The sequence below is a fragment of the Alosa pseudoharengus genome, unplaced genomic scaffold (genome assembly GCF_046254945.1).
Source record: "Alosa pseudoharengus isolate Yale_2024_CS ecotype anadromous, Long Island Sound unplaced genomic scaffold, YU_APseudo_1.1 YU_APseudo_1.1_scf_10, whole genome shotgun sequence".
Taxonomy (NCBI): domain Eukaryota; kingdom Metazoa; phylum Chordata; class Actinopteri; order Clupeiformes; family Clupeidae; genus Alosa; species Alosa pseudoharengus.
The window spans coordinates 31,855,801-31,873,300 of NW_027468565.1; the positions used below are offsets into that span (position 1 = coordinate 31,855,801).

General features: G+C 44.1%; 5 protein-coding genes across 5 annotated transcripts in view; 2 read left to right on the plus strand and 3 right to left on the minus strand.

Moving 5' to 3' along the window:
* The window catches only part of tat (tyrosine aminotransferase), an 8,950-nt gene extending 8,473 nt beyond the window's left edge, over positions 1–477 (minus strand). The window contains exon 1 of the mRNA XM_076302056.1: positions 430–477. The gene's annotated coding sequence lies outside the window, so the exon portion shown is untranslated. The remainder of the gene's footprint in view (positions 1–429) is intronic.
* A 2,699-nt stretch (positions 478–3,176) lies between these two features.
* Positions 3,177–8,273, minus strand: LOC143138684 (uncharacterized). The gene is made up of 8 exons (XM_076299106.1): positions 8,042–8,273; positions 7,760–7,922; positions 6,976–7,199; positions 6,260–6,358; positions 5,756–5,857; positions 5,289–5,402; positions 4,497–4,605; positions 3,177–4,297 (listed from the first exon to the last, which is right to left on the minus strand). The coding sequence occupies exons 2-8, from the start codon at positions 7,875–7,877 to the stop codon at positions 3,177–3,179; spliced, it is 1,887 nt and encodes a 628-aa protein (XP_076155221.1). The 5' UTR covers positions 7,878–7,922; positions 8,042–8,273.
* Positions 8,274–8,552: 279 nt separating this feature from the next.
* Positions 8,553–10,604, plus strand: pdf (peptide deformylase, mitochondrial). The gene is made up of 3 exons (XM_076270097.1): positions 8,553–8,652; positions 8,962–9,587; positions 9,936–10,604. The coding sequence occupies exons 2-3, from the start codon at positions 8,993–8,995 to the stop codon at positions 10,091–10,093; spliced, it is 753 nt and encodes a 250-aa protein (XP_076126212.1). The 5' UTR covers positions 8,553–8,652; positions 8,962–8,992; the 3' UTR covers positions 10,094–10,604.
* A 50-nt stretch (positions 10,605–10,654) lies between these two features.
* spata2l (spermatogenesis associated 2-like) lies at positions 10,655–14,032 on the minus strand. Its single transcript, XM_076270087.1, has 3 exons — positions 13,824–14,032; positions 12,810–13,143; positions 10,655–12,563 (listed from the first exon to the last, which is right to left on the minus strand). Exons 2-3 carry the CDS (start codon positions 13,140–13,142, stop codon positions 11,235–11,237), a joined length of 1,662 nt encoding a protein of 553 aa, XP_076126202.1. The 5' UTR covers position 13,143; positions 13,824–14,032; the 3' UTR covers positions 10,655–11,234.
* An 875-nt stretch (positions 14,033–14,907) lies between these two features.
* Positions 14,908–17,500, plus strand: part of LOC143105964 (uncharacterized) — a 3,629-nt gene continuing 1,036 nt past the window's right edge. The window contains exons 1-6 of the mRNA XM_076270107.1: positions 14,908–15,483; positions 15,909–16,016; positions 16,107–16,246; positions 16,637–16,733; positions 17,050–17,174; positions 17,450–17,500. The exon at positions 17,450–17,500 is cut by the window's right edge and continues 1,036 nt beyond it. Of these exons, the coding sequence (XP_076126222.1) occupies positions 15,399–15,483; positions 15,909–16,016; positions 16,107–16,246; positions 16,637–16,733; positions 17,050–17,174; positions 17,450–17,500 (606 nt within the window). The 5' untranslated portion in view covers positions 14,908–15,398. The remainder of the gene's footprint in view (positions 15,484–15,908; positions 16,017–16,106; positions 16,247–16,636; positions 16,734–17,049; positions 17,175–17,449) is intronic.

Sequence of the window (17,500 nt, forward strand, 5' to 3'; positions counted from 1 at the left end):
GACAAAAACAGACACGCAAAAATATTCATGCGAAGGGTCTAAAATTAGTTAGGCTACTCAAAGCCACATTCTAGGATTGCACAAAAACAATTACCTGTTCATCCAAAACATGCATAATCAGATAAAACAGCAAAGACAGAAAACCCACAATCATGCACTGTAGAAAAATGACGAGTGCAACTAATTTAGAGATTTATCTAACAGTTATCTAACAGCAGCACTAAATTACTATTTCAATTCAATGTATAATTAATACTTCTGTTCACAATTTTCTGCTAAAATATCAAAATTCATCAAAGTAATTCCAGATGTAAAAATAATCTGTTTCAGCTTGAGATCCGCCTATTTTAAATATTTTGTTCGATTCAAATTTGCGCTTCATTATTTTAGTGCCATTTATTGACATGAGATAAGATGCCAGATAAATACCTGTATAACGTCTGAACAGTTTTCACTCAGCAGTAGACTGTATTGTAGTTATATGCAATGTATGTGCAGAATGAAATTAAAACCTTTCCATAGACCGGCTTTATAGCGAGCCCCCCAAAACTGGGTGTCGATTCCTGCCCATTTTTTCATTGGTGGAGGATGAGGGCTGTCCCAAACTCCCCCGTTACATCATTGCTTAAAATGTAAAACACTTGAAGGTTTAGATTTGAACAGTATCAATGAACTCTTTCCGCTTACTGGGAGGCGTCTCTCGACCCGCAGGACCTGTGATGTCCTCGTGCGTAAAAGCGCAAACCATGTGCACGGTGATGGGCGCTCGATGATGACCGCGGCGTTTGAACAGCCGCTGACGGTCAGGGCCCCGAAAACATATTTCCTTCTGTTCTGTCAAAAATGATCTCAGCATTTTCGTATTTATATTTATCAATACCCTAACATAAAAATGGCGTTTGTAGCTTGATAAAGTAGCAGCCTTATCACCGAATAGTACATGCTCCTTGTCTTTTCTCTCTTTGAAGAAAGTACAGGGTGACAGCGTCTATCACAGAAAGTTCTACATTCATAAATTCATGTTGGATTTGTGAGGGGTTATAATGAACACGGGATTGAGTGATGCATCGTGACAATGCTTCAGAATATTTTCCAGAAAATGTATAGGCCTATGACCTACATACTGACTATAGCAAAGACACACACTGTGGCAATTATTTACTTTTCGGAAATATTGACAAGTTCCAAAAAAATCAATTTCTATACGCGTCAGTGAAATGCTCTCTGGCGTCAGCGCAAAGTTGCCCGGGCATCACTTTAGAAAATATATGCGCACTGGCTTGGTGTCTCCAATATCGTCAACCTCACTATAAAACACATTTGACCGGGTAATAGACAACATCAGGAACTTTCAGGGGTTATCAGCAATCATTTTCGAACTGATCCCCAACCCCCCCCCCCCTCACACACACACAGGAGGGGATTCTGTTTTGCTCATTTTCTTTGAGGGCGTATGTCTTACATAAGATCACCATCCCCTCACGTTTCTAACAGGCGGTTGCTGTGCGCAACTGAGCTGCCAAACAAGGGAAGGGCTGTAGCCTGTTATCGTTGTGGCGTTTTTTTATATTCAGGTGGACACACAACACACAAAAAAGATCCCATGTTTTCACTTTGAGATTCACCTAAAAAACCATACATGATGTAACTCTTTTGTCCTGGCACACATCAAGTTATGTAAACAAGTGTAGGCCTACCTCTGCCATGCATAGTCGTGAAATGGTCCACACACATTTGCCTTGAACATTGAACCTTTGTCTTTTCTACTGACCAAACCTTTTTTCTTCTGGTTGCTTGCTTTATTTGGTAGCGCCCTGTACAAAACATTTACAATCTGCAATTAAAATCCCCCACCCCCATCATCATACATACAAAACAGGAGACCACATAAGTACACTTTCCCCTAAGGACATGGCCCTTCTGGGCCCCTTTAACCTCACATTCCCCATTGTTTCCTTCCATCTTTTATGCTTTTCTTATTTCCTCTCCATTTTGGACTAATTCTCTTCAGATTATTCCAAGGAAAAAGTCCATGACTACTGCAATGTTCTTATGCCCCCCATGGGGGCGATTCATTCATAATTACATTCATTCATCCCACACCAGGCCTCTGAGCTCTTTTAGCCTCTCCCAGTAGCATGTCAGTCTACACTTTGCACTGTGAACATATAAACATTTCTATCTCAAAGGCCCCCAAAGCCCACTAACTGTCCCAGCATAACCCCACGGGTGCTGTGCTGAAGTAGTTGTGTCAACACTATGTGCAATGGCCTTAGGGAACGCTTGATGACACCCCCCCCCCCACACACACACACACACACACTCCCCCATACCTCTCTTTCTCTCTCTGTCGCCTTTCTTCCTCTAAAATCGACACATCACCAATCATGACTGAGAGTGATGAAATACTGGTGTGTGCTTGTGTGAGGTATAGTATACCCACTGAAAACACGCACAGTGATTGGACAATAAAAACCGTGCTGCCGTATGGCTGGTGGGCTGACATGAACTGGAGATTTGTGTGTAACAAGAGCCAGGTGAAAATTTACTTCACCCACAGAAAAACAGACATATTGTACATTTCACAGCTGGGCAGGGAAAAAGATTGTGCTAAAACTCAAAAACATGAGTTTCAGTGGTTCAGAGTTAACAAAAACAAGTCACAAATTACAGTATGTGATATACTGATATGAGGTAACGTTAACAATAAATTACTGCAGCAAACCAATAGATGCACATGTGTCCATAAAATAACATTATAAATATAAACAGATTTATGCTTACACAACATACATATTAACATATGTAATTCACACATGCACACTTGTGTGTAGAAAAAATTGGACTACAGGACATGATCTGAGTCTGAATTGTCCGACTCACTCTCAGAGAAACAAAGATTTCACATCAAACAATACACTGTCTTTATCCTCCTCCTCCTGCTCCTCTTCAAAAGATACAGTAAGCTGTGTGACATTTAAGAATGAGGTAATATTACTAATAAATTACTGCAGCAAACCTTGCACCACATAGATGCATGTGTGTCCATAAAATCCCCAGATAAATAAAAAGGCATCTGTGCTTATATAACATAATGTACAGATGATATATGTCTTCATGCACACACACAGTTCTCCTTCAACAGTCCCAGAAAATGTTGCTTCTTTTCTATTGGACTACGGGACATAGTCTGAGTCTGAATTGTCCGACTCACTCTCCACAGAGGAGTCAGAAAACAAAGAGTTCACATCAAACGACCCATTCTCTCCATCCTCCTCCTCCCTTTCCTCCTCTTCCTCAGACTGGTTCCCCGTCTCCTCCTCCCTTTCCTCCTCTTCCTCAGACTGGTTCCTCGTCTCGTCCGCCCCGCTCATGCTCGCGTGAGGTAGAGGGAGTCGCCTGAGCACCACAGAAGGCTGGAGCAGCGGGGAGCGGATCAACAAGCGCTGAGTCTCTGTGGAGATCCTTGTCACACACGCGGGGCTCGCTCCACCCTGCCGGCGGCCGCCACCGCTCCACGCCGCCTCCTTGGGGGAAGGGGCCAGGGAGGGGAGTGGGGCGGGGTCCTGGTTGGGACTCCGCCTCCCCCCGAGCTGGTTGAGGAGGATGGGGGTGTCTGGATCGAGGGGAGGCGTGAGGGAGACGAGTGCTCCTTGTGTGAGCAGCTCTTGGGAACACTCCAGCAGAATGCTTTTCATACGCTTGTGATGTGTGGAGCACATCTGTCTGACACCTGACACCAGCGCCACCTCCACTCTCTCCTCGCATTCCTCCATCCTCAACACATCTTCCCTCTCCCTCCTCTTCACCCCCTCCTCCTCCTCCTCCTCTCCTCCCTTATCTCCCTCTATCTTCTCCAGCTCTTCTTCCTCTGTCTTCTCCAACTCCATCTCATCTTCTTTCCAATCTCCTCTCAGGCCTCCTGCTCCTCCTCTTTCTCCTCCTCCATCTCCTCCTCGGCCATGATCCAAGATCAATTCGTTTGAGTCCTGCTCCTCAAGTAGGAGCGGGCTGTCGAGGTTCTCACTCCCCTCCTCCTCCCTTAGCCTAATCTCTGGGGTGGAATCTGCGGTCCGACTGGAAGATTGAGGCTCTTGGGAGCAGCTCGGCTGCTTTTGTGTGAAGTTTCTGTGTCTGTCTCCAGTGCAACAGTTGTGACAGCACAGTTGTGGCTTTGTACTCTGCTGGGAATGCCTGAAAGTGACTTGGGAAATGACAGGGCTCAGGTTTCCATGTGCAGAGCACTGGCTACATGGTAGACTGGTAGTGTTTGGAGAGCTGCTGCCAATGCTCAAGGCTGGGTGAATGAAGAGCAAAGAAAGAGGGAACATTAAAAAAAAAAAAAAAAAAAAAAACATTTTGCATAATATGCTATTGCAGGGACATTCAACGGTGTGTCCTAATCACAGCAGTCACAGCATCACAATCCAAAGCAAAACTGAAAGATTGGTCATTAGGTTATAAGTGGGGGAGGTAAAGAAACTGTTCAAACACACCACATTGTAGTAGCCTCTTCAAAGTCACAGGAAGACTGGTCGAACTGGAGGCCAGCAGGTCCAACAACAATTCTTCCCCTTCTGTCATGGGCCACTGTCTCCTCAGGACCTGTCAATATTCACTATTATTACTACTATATTATCACCCAGAGAGAAGAAATACTCTTTACTGATTGGCTGGCGGGGTGGCTTTTAATTCTGAATAATGGGACACCTATGAAGTAGATCTGGTAAAAAAAGTTTAATCGCCATTCCATATCAATGCTTATGAATGGTAACTATAACAACGATAGTAGGACGACGGTTGAGCCTGGAGGCAGGCTTCGCAACAATGGAATCAACTGTAAACAAGCTAACTGTCCATGCTATCGCAGTTATATAGGGCCAACGAAAGATGTACAACAAGCTGAACTAGTGAGCTTCTTTTTAAACCGAACCGTGTGTTTCCTTTGCTTTACAGTGGCAACCGGGTGATAAGCGGGATAACGGCCTTCGAGGTGTGTCCAGTTATACGGAATTAATGGACTCGGGCGGAGGCAACTCTCTTCCGCTGCGCGTCGGGGAGTTCTTTGCCCCTCGCCTTCGTCCATTAATTCCGTATAACAGGACACCTCGGCGGCCGTTATCCCTTATTTACTATCTAATTTTATGTTACTGAAATGGTCTCTCTCTCACACGCACATATGCTGTGCCTACAGGCATGAACATATCGACCCATCCAAAGCAAATACACACTGACACAGATATAATGTACACCTACAGGTTTAAAAAACACAGACCCATGCGTATTACCTGGTCCAGGCATGTCGGTTGTGGTAGTGCAGACTGTAGCTCTTGTAAATAATGGTCCAGCCTCTCCTCCAGTTTCCGGGCATACTGTTCACCATACTGCTCCTCCATAAGTTCCTATTCAACAACATTTTATTTTAATATACAGTATCAACATGTAGGTGGGAGCCAAAGATGAAAGATTTAATAAAATTATGATATTCATATGATATTCATAACTTAAATCGGTCACCCACACGGCAAATGATTAACATAACCATGCAATACTGATATATCATTAAACGTACAATTAGTACTGCCTTCTTAATTAAAGCACAGGAGTACACTTGAAACATTAAAATAAAATAAAGTAAAAGATAACTTCAGCTGTCCAAGACTCATCTGGACAGCCTATTGATGCCAATAACATTCACCTAGGTAAAAAGCAGGGTTAACAACAGATGCACAGCGTGCACTGGATCTTAGTTTACTCTGATATAGGCTTGCCGTCTGTCCTCGTCTCTGGTAAGAGACACCGCAAATTCTCTGAACTCCACTGAATTCTTTCTCATCAGGTCCATGTGTCTTCGAGACTGCGTGCAAACAAGTCAGAACAATTACAATTCAAGTTTCTACATGTCTAAAGTATCCCCGGTCTGCAGCAATACAATGATAACACATCGGTTTATACATATTGCTGATTAACAGCAGTCCTTTTAGACAAGTCACTCAACTCGGCGGCCATGCAACGCACTTTGGGCAGTTATCGGGCAGCTATTTTCCTATTCAAGAGAATAGGGAGGCATACAGGAAGGGGCGGCATATGTGTAGACAACGGCCATACAGCGTTACGAACTAACCCCATGCATTTCTATGGAGGATTCTTTGAGTGCTGTGTCTCCTCATAAGAAAATCTCTGCTAACACTCCTCAGGTCACATCAACAGATATTCATGTGGAACTGATGCCCCCTAGTGGCAATGGACCTTTACTCACACATCTGCTGTACTGAGGGAGTTGGCTGGGGAAGAACTTCATGGTCTTCTCCATGGTGCTGACAGGACAGTGGTCCTTTCGAATCATCCATATGATCACCTGAGAAAGATCAATGCAAAAGATTGAACTTTCGCCCCCAAAAACAACTATAAATTGAGCTACCACTCCTTTACTATAGTGCCTGAAAGACATGTAATAGAATAAACAAATCTCTACACGTATTCCAACACACTACATGTAGTATATTTTAAACAGTTAATCATGTTTTCATCCCCACAAACGCAGCTGCAGAGGAAAATCTTTCCAGCTCATACACATGAACAAACAGTCTCTGCTGCATTTGACAAATTAAATTTTGGAATATTAACATGATGAATGTGGGGTCTAATAAGTCCACTCTCTCTCTGCCTTGTGGATTAACATGATTGGATATAATGTAAATAACTATCTAGTCCATGGTTAGCACAAAATGGGTTGATACTTGGGTGAGTTGGTTAGTATAGGTACAAATAATGTGGTGACCACATGGGCTAAGCTTATGTGTTGAAAAGTTCATAAGTGTTTTTCAGATCCTGCATCATGGGCCAGGTGTTGGTGTGAATGTTTTTGCTTCCAGCCAACAGGACTTCTTTGTTACTGAATAAAAAGCGTGGTACGTTTGCTTATGTCTAGTATTTCTAATCACACCACAACAATATCACAGCAAAGCCACCCACCAGTGTCTTAAAGCCAAACACGATCTTCATGTGTTTGATACAGGAGACCAGGCGAGGCAGGAGGTTCAGAGTGACCTCCAGGAACTCTATGACACGCTCATAATGTTCAACATCGCGGGCCCTCAGAATCGCCCAGGCCTCAGCAGCAGCAGCACGCACACTGCACAGCTCGGCCAGGGTCAGGGAGCGCCAGTCACCCTCCAGCCACAATGGAGGCCCCAGCACTGCACAAACACACACACACACACAGTGAGGCACCTTTGACAAGGTCCAAATAACCACAACATGCTCCTCAGTACAAAACACATAAGTAACATGCTATGCTATCACTTATTCACAATTACAGTGGAACACTTAATCAGAGTAAAATATATATTTTTAAATAAGGCACTGCTGCTCTTTTACTGGATAAACACTGCATTTATCAATTATCAAAAAAGTCCCACTGCAAGTAGGGTATATGATTCCACATTTTAACACTATCCAAAATCAGGTGAAGTGAAACTACACTGAACAATTTGAAATTGTGTGATGTGAGGATTTTATTTCTGACAGGTAATCAAAATAGTCTTCAACATTGTGTTCGGTGGGGGAAATGGCGCACACAGGTCGTTGTATTCTGAAGTAGCCAAATAACCTATCTATAACATTTTTAGCCATTGCATGCTTGGAGGCTGTTTTCTGTAGGCTAATTATTTTTTGGAAGCCTACTTGGGATTGTCTGATTTGGGATTTTAGTCTACCCTATAGCAATGACAATATTAGCCTAGGCTAAAATCCATACCATTCAGTAGATCGGTCAATCTCCCACTCCAAGCATATTCAATAATCCAGAGAGGAAGAGCAGGTAGAAGTTGCACACACTTTACTTCTGTCTTCTTGAAGTCAACAGTGTTCTCCATTATCGTTATCAATGCCAGCAGTCTCTTGGTAGTTCTTCCTTAGTCCTGGTGCAGAAACGGAACAGATACAGCGACTTTCCAAATTAAAGTTTTCATAACTGTCAAATGCATCACCTTCTTTATGTTGCTGCGGTTTACGTAGTCCCTCCCAAAGGCTACCCTACCTGCTCTCATCTCTTCCCTGCAGATGGGACATGTTCGGGCAAGAAATGATGCGGTGGGGCCCCCGCACAGGCTTTTGCGGGATCGCACTCCACGCTGAGGTAGCGAAAAAACAAGATACACATATTAATATCGTATTAATAACTCGATGCCATATGTTCGCTGAATTGCTGCCCGGTCCAAGGGGCCCGGTGAAGACTATTAAGGTTAGATAAAGTTTCGCCAAGGCAAAGGCGGGCCCCTTGCCTGTTCGAAAGACTGAGAAACAGCATGTAGTGACAAAATAAAAGCCGTCATTTTTATTAAAAGGCCTACTAATTTTTTGTGGTTAATTTAACATTGTTTTTTTTATTATTATGATAGAGTATTGTACGTATTTCAATATTATCATGATTACTTTTCCAGGGCTTGAACATTACTTAATTCTTCGCCTTGGAAACTTTTATTCTGACACAATGTAAACAAGACATAGGCGGAAGTAAACGCTGTAGATGGATAGGAAGTCAAATTTCCATCATGGAGGCATGGTTCTGAAAGTCACCAGATGATAAGAGATTACTTTACTTATTTCGTGTTAAGTGCATTGCAGAAATTGGTTGAGTGGATATCGTCGGTAAGTTCACTACCACCATGACCTTTATTAGCTTTATATATGTTACGAAAGCAGTCTTGTGTGTTCCCTGACAGGCTACACTGTAACGTAGCCTACAGTATGTTTTGGGCTTTCCATATTTGTCAGCCTTCATGTTATGCTTTAACGTTAATAACCTATTAACCCATGCATTGTCAGTTGTGACTGAGAATCTAGTTTGACAGCAAATGAATGGACTTCATATGTATTACCATCAGAGGGCGATATAGAATCATCTTGGTTTGTTGTGGTACTTGACAATATCTGGTGACATGTCTTGTTCTGTTACAGTCACTGAGGGCAAGTACCATCCTGTCCAGACATGACACGATCATTGAAGGGGACTCTCTGGCCCTGCCTAGTAAAGATCTGCACCTCCAGACCCCTACAGCCTAACAGTCACCATCCCCAGCGGCTACTAATGGCATCCACTCTATCCACCACCCCTTCATGTGCCCACTCCAGTGACATCAAGGTCCGCTCCTACCTGCAGTATGTGAAGCGCAAACTCAAGTCGCCCCCCAAGCCCCCTTATAGCCACGTGTGCCAGGTGGGAGACCCTGTGCTGCGTGGACAGGCGGCCACCGTCGCCCCTGAGGAGGTGGGCAGCACGGACGTCCAGCAGGTGATCCGCACACTCGTGCAGGTGATGCGACGGTTAGAGTGTGTGGGACTGAGTGCGCCCCAGATCGGCGTGCCGCTGCGCATCCTGGCGCTGGAGTACCCCGAGCAGATGCTGCAGGACAGCTCGGAGGCGTCCCGACGGGCGCGCGGCCTGGAGGCCTTCCCGTTGCGTGTCTTCATCAATCCAGAGTTGCGCGTGTTGGACGGGCGCACTGCAGTTTTCCAGGAGGCCTGTGAGAGCCTCTCAGGCTTTTCTGCATCTGTTCCGCGTTACCTCTCAGTGGAAGTATCAGGTGAAGGCCTCATACATACCATAACATACTCACAGCAACTTTTTCAAACTAGCACGACTGAATACATACTCCCATACATGGATTAAGCCTTGTCCTGAACTAATAAGAGAACTTCAATGGAGATTTTTTTCAATTGAAAAAGCTACTAGCCTAGGACTAGGCTTAAGGAATGTACAAGAAATTGGCCATATGTCTTGCTGTCTAGATCTGTACAGAATACAATGTTCCCCTGTAAAAGTAACATCCTGAATGCCAGTCGTACCAAAGTAATCATTCTAGTCAATTATGGTCAGTGCAATAAATGAAATGAACCGTCACTGAACAGTTTTCTCTCTCTTCTCTTGAAAGGTCTGAATGAGAAGGGTGAGTTGATCTCGTGGCAAGCGAGTGGCTGGCCCGCTCGCATCATCCAGCATGAGATGGACCATTTAAACGGTGTCCTGTACATAGATCGCATGGACAGTAAGACCTTCATCAACATTAACTGGCAGCAGTACAATGAGTAACAGCGGGAGTGATCATGTTTTTTGGTGCCAAGTGAACTGAGGCACATTGAGATATCCAGAAGGTAAACCATGCAGAACAACTGAGAAGAACTGGACCTTAAGGATAACGTCACTCTTGAATTAGGATTTGTGTGTTCTTCACATGCAGATGAAGGTTAATTAGAAAACTATGGAAAACCTTAGTCATAGGATTAAAGGAGAAATCTGGCGAGTTTTCACATAGATCTCTGGTCAATGAGTACTGTCGGTGTGAAAAAAAAAAAGCAAACTGACAGTAGTCGGTGACCTCAAGAAACAGAGATCTTTGTGAAAACTCGCCGTATTTCTCCTTTAATGTTGTCAACAGAGGTGCATTTTTTTTGTCACAGAGAGGATCATCATATTTAACAGCGATCTGCAAATTAGTATGCACTGTATGACTGAATTGACTGCTATCCAATTGTGGTGCAATTGCTGAACATAATGTGTCAGTACATGTTTGTGTGTTCATATGAATAAAAGACTTTGTTTACATTTGTGTCTTGCAACAGCAAACAAATACATCAAAGAGAAAGCAATCAATGGCTTTTAAGAGTCTAGAAGACCTTTCTTTACCCAGTGAGATCTCCAAAAGAATGGGATGAAAATACATCAAATCCATACTCGAACAGATATTTTCCTTACAAGCACCAGGAAAAAAAATACAGGTATAATTCTGCATCTAGTAACAATGTATGTTTCTAACCCCCACCACAAACCATCTTGCTCCTTAGTTCTCTCTTTCAATTTAATGGATTTTAAATTTGAAGTGAAACTATCACCCACAGCCCCCTGTTGATATCACAAATCTTTGGAAGACAAAAGAGGTTTTCACTACATACTTGAGAAAATGTCTTAGAAATGTAGCCTGCAAGAAACACTAATACATGTGAAAGAAGAAAATATATAAACATACACATCCAAAACAAGTTAGTATCACTTTGGTATATATGGGTGTAAAAGTGCTTGAAAAGTTCAAACTGGTTTCCTTTTATCCAGTCCTCTAATCTTCCCTGTAAGACTTCCTATAGTTTGAGGAATACTTCAAAGGCAGCATTGATAAAGGTGAAGATGCACAGGCCACTGTGCTGGAGAAGACTGGTACAGCCATTTAAACAACCAGTCACACCGGAGAACCCGGGTAGTCAAAGGGGTTTCCACAGAGACATTGCAAAGGGCTCTTATACCAGCACTCTTTGCAGAATTGGGCACAGCAGTGCCTGCACAGAAACTCAGTAGCGAGAGAGCACAACTTACACACATCCCTCAGTTCGCGCACACTGTGTGTTTTCCGTTTACAGGAAGCTCCGTCGAGGCAGGAGGCAGAATGAAAGATCTGGCAATTTAGGCAGGCGAACTGGGGATGGGGCCAGGTAGAGGTGCAGCACTGATGGAAAGGCATGGACTTGTTGGGCTCCAGCTGGTACTCCACGTCGTGGTTTTCCTGGGCACAGCGTTGCCCATCCTCGCACAGGCAGTCGTGGGCACGTCGGCAAGTGCGGCAGGTGACATGCGGTTTATCTGTGCCCTCTAGACAAAAGTGCCTTTCTGGAAACCCAGGTGGGGAGCGCTTGTCCTTAGGACTCATGAGTTTGATATGTTTTGTCTCACTTTCAGCTGCCTCTGGCAAGAATTCCTCAGTGCTGAAGGACATGTCGTGTCCTCGATCTCGGCAGTAGTCGAGGACAGCACAGGACGTGCAATGGAGAATATTGCACTGTTGACACAAGCAGTTGTAGCGGTTTCCAGACTCCACACAGCTACACACCTCTAGGGGCTTTTGAGAAACACCGGGTGTGGCACTGCCGGTACTCTGAAACGTCGGCTCCTCAAATGGGCTGGTTTGCTCAGGCCTGGCCCCTCCACCTGGCGAAGATGGGGAGGAGAGCCGGTAGTTCAGAGTGGACCTACACAGACGTGTCTGCGAAGGCGCCTCACCGGTGCAGAGCACAGGACTGCTGTGGGCCTGTTTGAGATGGCGGCGGGAACCTTCGGATTGAACGGTCACCCCCACAGCCTCGGGACTTCTGGATCCACCATCTCCCTCTCCTGTGTACAAGTCCTCATCCACTTCTGAAGCGTCGCAGCAGACCTCCTTAATAGACCGCATGTGGACTCCCAGGCTTCTCTGGACACTCTGCAGCGCCACCTGGAGGCTGGGGCCTCTGCGTCTCTCCTGCACCAGCCTCAGCTCCCACTCAGACGCCCGCACCTGGGGCCGACTCAGGGACTCCAGCGTAGAGAGCAGCAGCTGGCACTCACAGCGGGCGGTGAAGAAGCTGCAGGCCAGGCTAAGAAGATCGTCTGGCCGCACGGGTGATGTGCCTAGGCATAGCTCCCACTCTCCACTGGCCCCAACTGAGACACGGTAGCCCAGCAGACCGAACAGCTCTTCCACCTGATCCATGGACAAAGCTGGCCTGACATGGTGCGTGAACATGCCAGAGTAGGTCTAGGTGAGAGGGGGCAGAGAAAAACATCAATGTTATAAAATGCTTTGTGCTAAATGTTTTTCCACAGGTGGTGGTTGGCCAAAACAGTCTTCAGTTCAATAGGAGATGCTGCACAGAAGCCTGAATGGTCCATAAATAAGCAGGTATGGTTCTAAGTCTGTATGGTTCATATATTTTTGACTTTCTATATTTTGTTTTCAGTTGATCACCGTGCTAGATATTGCTGTATATCTGATTTTACCCACCTTGATTATTCTGTACTCCTTCCTCCACGGATACAGGTAGAGGTTGAGAGAGGCAAGTTCCAGCACCTCAAAAGCCCTGGCCAGCCCCTTCAGTCCAGCCCTGGCTGTGGCTGGGCAGCGGAGTGACTCCTCCATGAACGAGAGCACGTCCAGGCCGTGGGTGAGGTAGCAGTCATCGGAGCTCTGTCCCATGAGGATGTCCTCAATGTGCTTGCAGAGCTCCTCATCTCGACAGACCAGGCTCCAGCCTCCCTGTTCAATGTGCTGCTCCAAGCTGGCCTTGTATGCTTCAGGGAGACTCAGGCCGTTTGTCTCTTTGATGCCAGGGCTCATCCTGAAAAGATGTTAGTAGCAAGAGGAGTTGAAAGAAAAATTTAAAGGAAAAGATTGACAGCCACTAAAAATGTACTTTAATAGCTATTAATTAGCTATTAATTAGGAAAAAAGCGCAACCATCAAAGCTAAAAGCAAGTGCGTCGAGTGAACCATCTTGTTTGCAGCACAGTACGGTGTGATCATTTTTTTGTCGGTGACATACAGGCCCGAATCAGAGTATAAACATGATGTAAAGTGGCAACTACACAACTAGGTTGTTAGTAACCTAGCCAGGAAGGTTAAGTTAGTGTGACAATATTCGTTTACTTTAATGTAATTCATCAAGTATTTAACTTCTGCACTGCACCAACTAAACTTGCTCTGGAGTTTACTGCGTGTAAAATGATTTCACAACAGAGCGATAAGTAAAAGCCACTACAGTTGACAGATTTGTTTCAACTGAAATCAGCTGACCTTGCCTGCTAGCTAGCTAGCAAACAAACTTATAGGAAAACCCAGCTCGGAAAACAGCTAGTAGTTCTCACACGTAAGCGACTAGCGTTTCTACATTAGCTCAAAGTAGGCTAGTTAGCAAGCTAATGTACCAAAACTTTGTGTACGAGAACGATGGCTAAGTTACCGATTAAAGTTAAAGCAAGTCGACATGTTAAACAGGGGAAGAACTACAAAACAAGCCACCTTTCCGCGTCTCTTCGGCGTCCAAAGTTGCTTACTTGTTGATTTACAATTCGGAAGAGTGAAAAATGATCTTCAACTCTAACTCATGAGCACACATTAGTTTCATTTCACTTCTGACGCCGCATCAAAAATATTCAAACGTAACTTCCGTGCAGCTGTGACTACACACGATACATTGTAGCCTATGCTATCACTGTGATATTTTGTAATGGCTTTACGTGATTTATCCATTACCCTGCCCTACTTTAAGAATAATATATATATATATATATAATCTATCTTTTTTATTATTAAAATCACTGCATCCTATCCATGTGTTCCTGCCATAGACTGTAGGCTATAGTCTATGGTTCCTGCCAATGTGTCGTTTCAACATTCTAGTAAACTGACATGGATCTAAGCTTCAAACTTTTGATGCAGTCTGTGAGTATCGCGTCACGTTCTCTCTAAACACATCTGTGTCTGATGAGCCTTCCTGGGCCTGGCCTACAGGTTGCATTTTTACAATTTCGCCACAAGAGGGAGATGATTCAGATGGGAACGAATCGTGCGTTTCCCCAAAACCATTGCTAACCTGTTAGTTGGTTTGCAATGGGAAATTGCTTTGCAACCAACAAAGTTGCTAACTTAGTTTTAACTAGGTTTTTGGGAAATGCGGCCCTGACCATTTGAGTTGCATGTGGCCCATTTCAGTGCTGCTGCAGTTCTGCAGTTGCATAATAGGCTACAAATTAGTTAAGAAACATTTAAATCTACGCAGTATCTCATGTGTAATAAAGTGTGGGTAATAATGTGTAGGCCTAGTACGTTTTAACCTTCTAATTCGTTTTATGTTCACTAGTTTGTGTTCCCGGTCAAAAAAGACCGCTTATGACTTGTTATGAATCCATAGTATATATTATCATCTAATGTTGTGATAGACCTTTGTAGCCTACCAACTTATGCTTTATTGGATATTACCAGTTTTATTTGTTATGAATTTGCTATTGCCTGAGGTCATGCAAGTCAGAAAGGGGATTCTAATGGGCAAAGGTTCCAGTGGGGGCTGGCATAGAGAAAGAAGGGGAGGGTGTGTGTGTTTGTGTGTGAATGTATGAATGTACAGAAGCACAGATACATCAACAGGTGTTAGACTCGACTTTATACACTGACCATTTTCTCACCCATTCATTTCTAATGATTGTTACAAATCTTTACCTCCTGGAGCGAGACTAGGCAATCAACTCCATTCAGCAACAATTAATCAACTCTTATCACACCATTTAATGACCGTTAAATTAGCCAGTTCAACATAATGGACTAGCCTATGCCTTATCACTTTCGAACTTAGTGTGTCGTCTTAACAATTGAACAGTGAATAATGGGCGAGGTGTCCCATCATCTAATCTGGGCGTGGCTAGGATTGATGACATTGACATAAGGGCGGAACCCTGGACCCTCGTATCAGTTTAAAGGGTCTCAGCTCTTTATGAGGAGTTAAACGGGCAGATAAAGTCACAAACTCTGTCACAACCTCTTCTAGATATAGCCTATTGGCGAAGTTCTCTGATTGTTTTGATTTTTTTTCCGATCGTAATGTCAAACGGGGACAGGTTGGTGTTGGCACTTGGCGGTGCAGGTACCGTGGGATCCGGGGTTGTCAAGGCACTTCTGGATAGGGGTAAGACATGCCTTTCGGGTAGAATAGATTAATTTGTATACGCTATAGGCTTGTTATAAAGGCAACGTCCTGTGTGATAGGCAAATAACTCGGATTTTGTGCGTTGCCACTTGAGCCTTTGAGCGAAAATACTTTTGTAATGTATTTGTAATAGGCTGTTCATTGCTAAATTTGTCCTTGAATCAAGACAGAAATAAACAATTTAACATAGGCGACCTTCGGTTTATCACATAGGCAGTAAAAGGTTTATCCAGAACCGGCTACAAATATGGCTGGCGTGAGCGCGTGTCAGGTGGAACAGGCGCACGACGTTCGAATTCAAACTCGCTCAGGGTGCGGGAGCGCTTGATGGGCTACCCTTGTGTGTCATGTCATTCAATTTGATGTGTGCATCTGTATGTGATTTTTTTCGCCTCGATGTTTAGGTTTCAGGGTGGCCGTGATCTCCCGCGACAGCGCCAGATTGGATAAACTCAAGGATTTTGTTTCTCCGTCCACCAAAGGCAACTTGATCACATTGGTGGGGAATGTCGGTGAGAGGACAGCTTGGCTAAAACCTTCCTTCAAAAATTCTCAACACGAGCCAGTTGCATCTGAGTTGAATTTGTCTCTCTTTAACTCAGGCACAGAAGATGGTGCAGAGGAGGCGAAACAAGCTCTTCTAAAACTGGTGGGGAAGGTGACAGATGTGGTGTCTTCTTTGGGCTTCAGCTGGTGGCAGGGTGGACCCCCTCACACACAGACCGTAAAAGAACTGCACTGGGTAAGACTTGTAGCCTTTTTATTATTATTATTATTATTATTATTATTCTATGTACTTCACTTTTAAACATTTTAAAACTATAGGCCTACTCTTTGCTTTTATTAAGCTTTGCTTTTGTTTATGTAAAAGCACATTGAATTAACCCTTCGTATGAAATGTGCTATATAAATAATGTTCATCCTGACACCTCTAGATTCACAGACATACAGTACTTTTTGCATGTTTTTTCCCCTCTGTCCTGTATCCAAAATTTCTCCTTCCAGTTTTGTCTCATGTCATGTCACGGTTCTCTGTCTCCTCAGACACCCTACAGACATCTTAACTCTTTGATTGTACCCCTATCTTGTCTCATCACTGTCTCTTGCTCATCAACTTGGTCTGATTCCTTAGGTCATTGACACATTACTGCTCAGCACCTTTGTCTCATGGAAAACCTTCTTCCCCTTGGTGAGGGATGATTCTGACTGCACCTACACGTTCATTACAGGTGAGTGCCACTCCTCTTCATAATCTTGAGAGAGACGTTATGAAACCACACACTTTTGATTGTAAACTAGTTGGCTATTAATGCTCAGATAAATTGTTGAAAGAAGTTCTCATTATGATAGGCCCTTAAAACAAAGCTACTGTGTACTTTGTTGTATATGACTCTTTTTGTCATTTTTTGAAGCACTGGGTACCACCTTAGCGCTAAATAGGTACTAAGAGCATTGACAATTGAGTGTTGCTTTAAAAGTGCCCCTTGGATGTTTTTAAGTGGATGGGGTATTACTTAGGCTGCAATAACAAGCTTATCCCTGCAGGTGGTGCTGGAGAGAAGATCCTGATGCCTGGCACTGGGTTCCTGACAGTGGGAGCAGCGAGCGCTCTGGCCTTCTGTCAGGTTCTGCGGGAAGAGTACCCTGATGTCTCCTGCAAACTTAATCAGGTGTGTGTTGGTTGTGTACACAAAACACGTCCCATATTGTTGGTGGACAAACAACAATTAAATAACAAGGTTGTTTTTGTTGTTTTGTCTAGGATCAACAGCAGGTTTTTGTTAGTCTGCCATAATGTATCAGTACTGTATCAGGCCCTGTAGGTCATGGATACTTAGAACAACTAGTTATTTGTTGTTCAGGTAGATCGGTGACAAGGTAAAAACTCTCTACGGTACTCCTCAACAGGTTTTAAAGCATCTCTCTGGTTCTCCTCCTCTGGCAGGTGAAGATCAACACGGGAGTGGCCACTCCAGAGCGCATCGCCCCTGGGTTC

What these genes read in the sequence shown, in the direction of transcription:
- LOC143138684 (XM_076299106.1), bottom strand. Translation starts at nt 7,877, where the DNA reads ATGGAGAACACTGTTGACTTCAAGAAGACAGAAGTAAAGTGTGTGCAA. An exon ending in TCCCTCAGTACAGCAGATGT is followed by an intron (nt 5,858 to 6,259) that starts GTGAGTAAAGGT and finishes GTTTGCACGCAG; the next exon opens with TCTCGAAGACACATGGACCT. An exon ending in AACCGACATGCCTGGACCAG is followed by an intron (nt 4,606 to 5,288) that starts GTAATACGCATG and finishes GAATATTGACAG; the next exon opens with GTCCTGAGGAGACAGTGGCC.
- pdf (XM_076270097.1), top strand. Translation starts at nt 8,993, where the DNA reads ATGACACGATCATTGAAGGGGACTCTCTGGCCCTGCCTAGTAAAGATC. An exon ending in CCTCTCAGTGGAAGTATCAG is followed by an intron (nt 9,588 to 9,935) that starts GTGAAGGCCTCA and finishes TTCTCTTGAAAG; the next exon opens with GTCTGAATGAGAAGGGTGAG.
- spata2l (XM_076270087.1), bottom strand. Translation starts at nt 13,142, where the DNA reads ATGAGCCCTGGCATCAAAGAGACAAACGGCCTGAGTCTCCCTGAAGCA. An exon ending in AGGAGTACAGAATAATCAAG is followed by an intron (nt 12,564 to 12,809) that starts GTGGGTAAAATC and finishes CCTCTCACCTAG; the next exon opens with ACCTACTCTGGCATGTTCAC.